Source organism: Cryptomeria japonica, chromosome 4, assembly GCF_030272615.1.
Source record: "Cryptomeria japonica chromosome 4, Sugi_1.0, whole genome shotgun sequence".
NCBI classification, from domain to species: Eukaryota; Viridiplantae; Streptophyta; class Pinopsida; order Cupressales; family Cupressaceae; genus Cryptomeria; species Cryptomeria japonica.
In genome coordinates this window covers 184,261,793-184,270,223 of record NC_081408.1, presented here as the reverse complement: position 1 = coordinate 184,270,223, position 8,431 = coordinate 184,261,793, and the positions used below count along the sequence as shown (strand labels likewise).

Below are 8,431 nucleotides of genomic sequence, written 5' to 3'. Positions count from 1 at the left end.
AAAACATTCTCTCTTGTCAAATCCAAGGCTGCCTTTGTCTTTAGAAGGTTTTCGAGAACTTAGCATATCACTACCACCTTTGATCTTCAGGTTCTTATCAATTTGTTGTTTTGCCTCTTTCAACTCTTTGCTCACATAACCACATCTTCTTTGTTATGTAGCTTTGTTTCAAGATCATTGATGGTCTTTTTCCCTTCATTAATTTATCTTTTCAAATAGACAACATGGTTTTCTCCTTTCTTGGGCCTCTTTTGATAAACCTCTAGATCAGATAGAGTAACTCAGATTTCTCCTCCAAGATCTAGAACTACATCAATATCCCATTCATGTTGTTCCATAGCACCCAAATATTTAAATTCAAACATTATGTTCAAATCCAGGATCTACCTCAGTAGTTAAATATTGTTTCTTTGGGAATCTCAATTTGATACCAATTTTTGAACAGTTCTAGATGCTGAGTGGGGGGGGGGGGTGTTGAATCAGCATATATTAGTACTTCACCAAATTTACCATTTAGTTACTATTCATTTCAATTACCATATGTGCATAAGTAAATAATTGAGAAACAAAAGAGAAATCACACATGAATGCCAAGATTTGACGTGGAAAAACCAATGAGGGAAAGACCATGGCGAGAACTCTCCCACTATATTACAACATGTTACAAAGTTTTAGGCTCAAGGCCAAGGAATATCAATGCTCTTGATTTTGACTTGCAAGAGTAAGGTGCACAACCTTAGGGGAAGATGCAATGGAATTGAAAACAATGAAGATCAATTCTACAAGGAAATATTCAATAGATCTAAATACAATGAATCAATATTGTTCAACTGTAGAAAAATGTATCCTCTAAAATGTTGATTATAGTTCACATTTATTACACATATGAAGATGACTTCATTACTTCTCAACTGAACTTGCAAACATTTTCACTCCCAAGATACACCATACACAACTTTACATGACACACTACTCACTTTTGTCTTCCTCTGAAATGGATTTCAGATTTATATACCATTCACAACCAAAGAAACATTAATTAGGTTAGCCTAATTATATGTAATGTGTATGATACAAACAATCAACCCAAAAAAAAATACACGGTAGTGCAAAATGAAGAATGAAAAGCGTAAAGGATCACACCATATTGGCACACCTTCCTATCCATCCAACATCAATTCCTCACGCTACCACTTGGACCAAAATTGCACAGGTCAGCTCCAAAGGATAGAACCATTAAAGCACACCAACCAAATTTACCCAAAACATGATGCGGACCACCAAGACTCTTGTAGATACACATAATAACATCGCCTAACAATAACATAACTAAATAATTAATCAACATCACCAAAACAACTGAAAGAAAAGGAATGCTATGCATTCTTCTCAAATGTCACACTGCCATTATACAAGTTGATACTTAGATCATCACAACTTCAACTGTAGACCAAATGAGAACATAAAAACTAAGATATATTAAGCATTTGCATCCAACAACATCATACTACAACCACAAGCAATAATGAAGCAATTTGCATAATATAGATCATAAAACTATACCCAGTTTGATAGATTGTTCACCGGGATAGACACCTTTAGCCATCTTCAACTATGGACCACATAATACACCTCCAAATTTCTAAAGAAGTAATAAGACAACACTTGATGTACTATCTTAAGCAACTATAGTCAATCTCTAGACATCTACATAAACTCATAACTGATCCTTTGATATTTCATTACTCCAAAATAGAACTGCTCAACCTTCTGGATGGAAGTTATCATCAATAACAAATTTGATATCAATCACAACACAAACTCATATTTGCAAAAAAACGTGGTGGAAAAATATAAATTTATGTCTAAGATAATAGGTAGTAGGTACTCAAAAGTTGTAAAGGTTGATGAAATTACAAAATGAAATGCAACTATCTTCTTGTGCTAAGATAAACTGAATGTCAAGATCCAACTTTAGCTAAGCACTAAGATACAACATTAACTAACCAAATGAAACACTATGACATAATAATATTAGTAACATAGGGAAAAAAATTTGTAGTTACGACATCGGCAGGGATAAATATTAATCATTGAAGAAGATAGATATTCCTATTATTGAGCATCACCCATACCATTGCCAAGAATGAATGGATCTTATGAGGATGTACCTAGAGATCTTGTCATTGCTTGCTAGTTGTGTTCAATTAACAACACCTAGATAGTGATAATTCCCATATTTTTTTCAATGTCTCCATTGCATTTTCAAAGTTGCTTCCAAAGATTAAAAGGTCCATTAGTCTAGTGGTGGGAAAATAATATACCTCGACATTTTTATGAGTTCATGAGTCCCGTGAAATAGAGAAAATGTTATCAATGATATTATTTCATTTTTCGTAAGTGATATTTTATAATTTTTGCCATTTATGCATGGAGTTGATTATCTATTCCATAGCCATTATCTCGTGAACCCTATTGATGAATTCTTATAAGAATCTCCCACATTTGTGATTTTCCTTACCTTTGCACATGTATCAATATTTGAAATTTAATATATTATTAAAAAAAACTCTAAAATAGCGATGATAGTGCTCTTTTTCAATTTTTTGTTTTAAAACCATTTGTATACAATGTAAGTAGATCTTCAGATTTTTTATCAAGTTTTCTTGATTAAAAAAAAGCAATTAAATCTCAATTATGACAGTTCTAGCCAATAGATCTTGCTTGTTGCTAGGTTTTAAATAAAAATGCACAATACGCGAAGGACAATCATGATGTAAATATTCCAAACCATAGCAGTTCTCAAACACTCACAGAATCTCAATTGAAAAAATTCCTTATGATCTCTAATAGAGTGCAAATGGTTCTATTGCATCTCATATTCAAAAAGACTGCTTCATGCCCACAACATTTTTTTCCCACTATAATTAATAACTATTATAGATGAGGTTGTTCATAGTGGCATTTCATTTACATTGCACTGATATGGCAAATTGAAAGTGTAGTATTTCAAGTACTCATGTTTTTAATAGGGAAAGAAAGTCAAACAAAAAATGATCACCTATGTGCAAAAAGAAAAAAAAAATTGTTATTGTTATCTCATAAAAAAATTTGTGCAAGAATACAACCAAACATAAGATGTGAGTCTCAAATTATTATCAAGTACAACATATAATTTAGAACATAAAACTAAGAATGACAAGACAAATATTAATTAACTAAATTTTTTGACTCTTCAATCAAAACATCACATTTTTAGGAAAGCAAGTAATATTTGTAGACCTACTCTATCTTTAGCTCAAGTTCAATTTGATTTTTTAATTTTACTATCACAAGTTCCTGATTCTAAACATCAAAACTCCTCATTTACAAGTTTGAAGAATATTTTTGTTTTATCTCCCTCTATCCATCTCTCTCTCTCTCTCTCTCTCTCTCTCTCTCTCTCTCTCTCTCTCTCTCTCTCTCTCTCTCTCTCTCTCTCTCTCTCTCTCTCTCTCTCTCTCTCATATCTCTCTCTACTTCAAGTATCTCCCAATCTCTCTCCATTTATTTCTCTACCTCTACCTCCCTATCTCTCCATTTCTTTCTCCTCTTTCCCTTTCTTTCTCTCCCCTTATCTCTTCCTCTGCCTATTCATTTCCCTTTCTCTCTCTATCTCCTCCTCCTCCTCCTCTCTCTCTCTCTCTCTCTCTCTCTCTCTCTCTCTCTCTCTCTATATATATATATATATATATATCTCCCTCTTCCCCCTTTGCACCCCTCACCCCGCCCCCCCCCTCTCCTATCCCCTTATCTCTTCCTCTGCCTATTCAATTCCCTTTCTCTTTCTATCTCCTCCTCCTCCTCTCTCTCTCTCTATATATATATATATATGTCTCTCTCTCTCCCTCTTCCCCCTTTGCACCTCTCACCACCCCCCCTCCCCAACCTCTCCTATCTTCATCTCTACCTTTATCTTCCTTCCCCCCTCTATCTCTAGACATTTCTCCTCTCTGTCCCTCTCCCTCTCCCTCTCCCTCTTCTTAGACCTCTGTACCCATCTCTCTCTCTGTGACCTTCCACACTTATTCAACATACCCATTGCACACCAAGATATGATTGTTAGTTTAAATTAATTATTATATGAATTATATGTTTTATATGTAGATTTTTTTTATTTTTGACAATATCATATTTTTATGTGATTGTATTTAATTCTTTTGAAGTTCCTATTGGTAGTTTCTAGTTGTTGCATAATAAACATATGGCTACCGTTAGAAAGCCTCTGGATTATATATTGGTAAAAGAAATTACTAATGTAACTGTCGAAACTGTATTCGAACTGGAAAATTAGCGATTTTAGTAACTTTGTAAAATCCACAATCTTATCACCATTGTTCAATTATATTGACTGAAACAACTGCATTATTCAATCAGTAATTGAATTATGTTCTTCCCCTGGTAAAGGGGTGGTGAATAGATTCAAATCTATCTAGAATCAACAGCCTATAATACTAGAAATAAACTTCCTGTAAGAAAACTGTATAACTTATTTTCTTTTTGAATCTATCGCATTCAACCCTATGGGATAAGATAAAATCCGTGAAAATGACCAACGGTGGAATACAATACAAGACCAGTAACTCATAAAGTTGGAGTAGAAGATATTTGTGGGTGCCTGCTAGAAGTGCTACGTGGGTATCATGTACTGCTGCGTGTGAGGTGGTTTCTTGAAATATCTTCACCTAATAGCTCTTTCCCGCGTTAAAGAATGGTAGATATAGAGTGAAGGTCCTCAGGGGAGAAAGATATATATATGTATCATAGATTTATGAGTATTGCATTCATTCCTGCTTAGATAGAGTTTTCAGAGCTATACCAAAGTAAGAAGAAGAAGAATTAGAGTTAAGAGAAATTTGGGTAAGATGGCTGGTCATGGACCTGGTGGAGGTGGAGGAGGAGGGCCTGGTGGTGGCGGCGGTGGAGGACCTGGTGGTGGCCAAGGAGGAGGAGGCCAAGGGGATGGCCAAGGAGGAGGTGGCCAAGGAGGCGGCCAAGGAGGAGGTGGTCAAGGAGGAGGCGGCCAAGGAGGAGGAGGTCAAGGAGGAGGCCAAGGAGGAGGAGGTCAAGGAGGAGGCCAAGGAGGAGGTGGTCAAGGAGGAGGCGGTCAAGGAGGAGGTGGTCAAGGAGGAGGTGGTCCTGGAGGACGTTGAAAATTTCAAGTGGATGTCAATTTAGGTGAAAATATTTGTGCAAGCATGCAATGTGTGATCTTTTTCCCAAATAAGCATGTTTGTGCAATACAATACTATAGATATGCCTCAATCTCTTGTATAAGAGAATTTTAGGGGTTAAAAATTTCTCTTTTGTAATTTGATATAATGAGTGAAATAAAACTAGTGCAAATATTTGTTGTAGTATATGGAGGATTATGCTATCTATGTGTAAAATAATATCATAAATAACTAACTAAACTTTGAAAAATATTAATAATCTTTTATTATTGGAAAAATAATAATAATCTAAAATAAATTGTTGTTTTCATTTTCTTTTAATTTTTATGTTAATTTGATAAGTCCTAGCGCTTTTTTGTAGAGTCAAGGAAATAATTTTTTTTACATTATTATTATTTTTCATTATAATTTTCTTTGTGAGACTTAAGATAGTTTTTTTGAAATGGGTATGTTAATTTCATGTCATGTTATGATAAGAAGTTTTTTATTTAATTAAAGCAAGCAAGGAATGACTATTCATGTCATATGTATGGCATGATAATTTGTGTAAAATTAAAAATTTTAATTTAATATTTTGTGGATATTTAGATTTTTTTGGCAATTTTTAAGTACCTAACTTGATATTCTTTTGGTTTAGAGTTAAGGAAAGGGGTATCTATGTGTAGAATAATATCATAAATAATTAATTAAACTTTGAAAAATATTAATAATCTTTTATTATTGGAAAAATAGTAATAATTTAAAAGAAATTGTTGTTCTTATTTTCTTTTAATTTTTATGTTAAATTTGATAAGTCTTAGTTGACAACCCTTTTGTGCAGAGTCAAAAACGGAATATTTTTTTACATTATTATTATTATTCTTCATTATAATTTTCTTTGTGATACTTAAGATAGTTGTTTTGCAATGGATATGTAAATTCCATGTCATGTTATGATAGGAAGTTTTGTATTTCATTAAAGCAAGCAAGGAATGACTACAAATGTTATATGTATGGCATGATAATTTGTGTAGAATTAAAAATTTTAATTTGATATTTTTTGGATATTTGTTTAAGAGTGGATATCTAAATATTTATATTTACAAATTAAAATATTTTTATATTGGAAGATTTTATATTAAAATTAGAATTTTTGGCAATTTATTAGTGCATAACTTGATATTCTTTTGGTTTATAGTTAAGGAGAGGGGTATCTATTATGTTTGGAATTTTGAATCGATTGCAATAAGTTTATTATTAAGTTGCACAAATATCATTTATATAAAATAACTATAAAAACTTCGCAAGAAAATAAATAATAATATATATAGATATGTGAAAATAAATCAAAGTAAAGATATAAATTTAATTTATAAACTGTGAAGAACATTATCTACCACAATTTAAAAAATATATTTAAGATAACAATTCAGTATGTCTACACAATAAAAAATTAATAATATATAAAAATTAGAAAAAAAAAAAGGCAAATCCAGATACTTATTTTATTCCTAAAATGTTAATATGAAGATAATAATTTGAGAGAGGTAAATTTTTAATTTCTTTTATGAAAAATAAATTACATAAGAGAGTATGATGTCATGTCCCCTTTTCTATTTTTAGAAATTACTATTTTTGTAAGTTTTTTACAAAAATAGTAAGTTATTACTTGCAAATTAACTGGGAAAGTTTAACAGCCAAAAGAAATTAATCAAATTAGAAATATTGGCAATTAATGGATATTATTTTAAATATTTCTAAAATCTGGAAGAGGCCATGAGTTTTGAGAATGACAAATTTTAGTTGTGAAGTGGAAATAGCAGTTACCATTTGAGTTAAGAAAATCAGTAGTTCATATTAGTTGAGAAAATCAGTAGTTCATATTAGAATGTTGAAGTTTTGTTCAACAAGAGAAAGTATATGTATCCAGTATTGAATTACAAGTTTATTTCTCTCCTAGGTGTGGATGTTCCTAATCTTGATTTGGGCACCCAAAATGGTGATTAAATGCATTCTCTATTTATCTATTTTTGTAACATTCATTCATTCATTCCATCTGATTATTCAAACAAGCTTATGTTGTTTTTCTTTAGAGGATGATAAACTAAAGAAGAATTCATCTCCAAGGATGGTTTCTAAAGAAGAATTCATCTCAAGGATGATAAACCAAGGAGGTTAGAGACTCAAGGGTAGTGGGTCCAAGGGTTTCTAGGAGCAATCTCATTTAGGGGTTGCATTTGTACTTCATGATTTGTACCTGCATATTTTTGTGATAGTTTATAGGTGTTTCTTACAAGCTTTGGTTGTGAACAATATAGAAGTTAATTTCAGTTTATTTATTGATTATAACAATATATGTTACTGAATATTTTATTGTTGTAAGATATCCAAAGCTATCATTTCAATAATATTTCAGTTTGGTATGATTTGATAAAATTTGCACTTAAGCCAATTTTCTTGTTTCATTCATTTCTACAAATTTGAAGTAAAGAATTAAAGGGTTTGCAAATATCATTGAAAGATTTAATAAGAATTATTACAAAAGTATTAGAGCTAAGACTTTTCCAACCTCTAGGGTTTGTTTATTTTTTACAGAAAAAATAAATGAAACCATGGCTAAATAAGAAAGAGGGAAACATAAGGAAGATCCAAGAGAAAATTTTATTACAACTGTTGATAAATTGGCTTTCATTATGGAGAAAACGTGACAAGAGAAAAATAAGGAGAGTGAAACAAAAAAAAAAATTTCCTACTGATTCATCTCTAGTTGCAAAATGGTATATATGAAGAATACAATAAGAAATGTGAAAGTTTCAAATTAGCTATTCCATTTGAAAAGTTTATGGAGATTCATGAAAGAGATCAAAGAAGGAGAAAAGAATAAGACCGATTGAAGAGAGCTATAGAAACCGAGGAACAAAAAGAACAAAATAAAGAGGACATATTTAAGCCAATCAAGGGGGAGAGCAGAAAATGTGTATCCAACAAGTTGAAGGTAATGAATTTTTAATTGAAAATAATATTTCAATGATTTCTAATGAGCCCTCAAATCAAGAAAATATTTCTTGTAATGAAGTTAAAGAGAAATCAACTTTGCATGTTGAAGATAAAGAATTAATAAGTGAAGAAAATATTCAAATGATTTCTAATGGTGTCCAAGAAACACCTATTGATATTCTATGCATTGAAAAGGAGCCAATGCAATATGAGAATGGATTGCAAGATAGCTATATTGATAT

The 8,431-nt window shown here is 31.6% G+C and overlaps 1 protein-coding gene across 1 annotated transcript; it reads left to right on the top strand.

Annotated features, from left to right (window-relative positions):
* Window positions 1–4,811: 4,811 nt before the first annotated feature.
* On the top strand, window positions 4,812–5,399 carry LOC131028074 (uncharacterized). Its single transcript, XM_059219687.1, has one exon. The coding sequence runs from the start codon at window positions 4,915–4,917 to the stop codon at window positions 5,215–5,217; it is 303 nt and encodes a 100-aa protein (XP_059075670.1). The 5' UTR covers window positions 4,812–4,914; the 3' UTR covers window positions 5,218–5,399.
* Window positions 5,400–8,431: the final 3,032 nt, after the last annotated feature.

What these genes read in the sequence shown, in the direction of transcription:
- LOC131028074 (XM_059219687.1), top strand. Translation starts at nt 4,915, where the DNA reads ATGGACCTGGTGGAGGTGGAGGAGGAGGGCCTGGTGGTGGCGGCGGTG.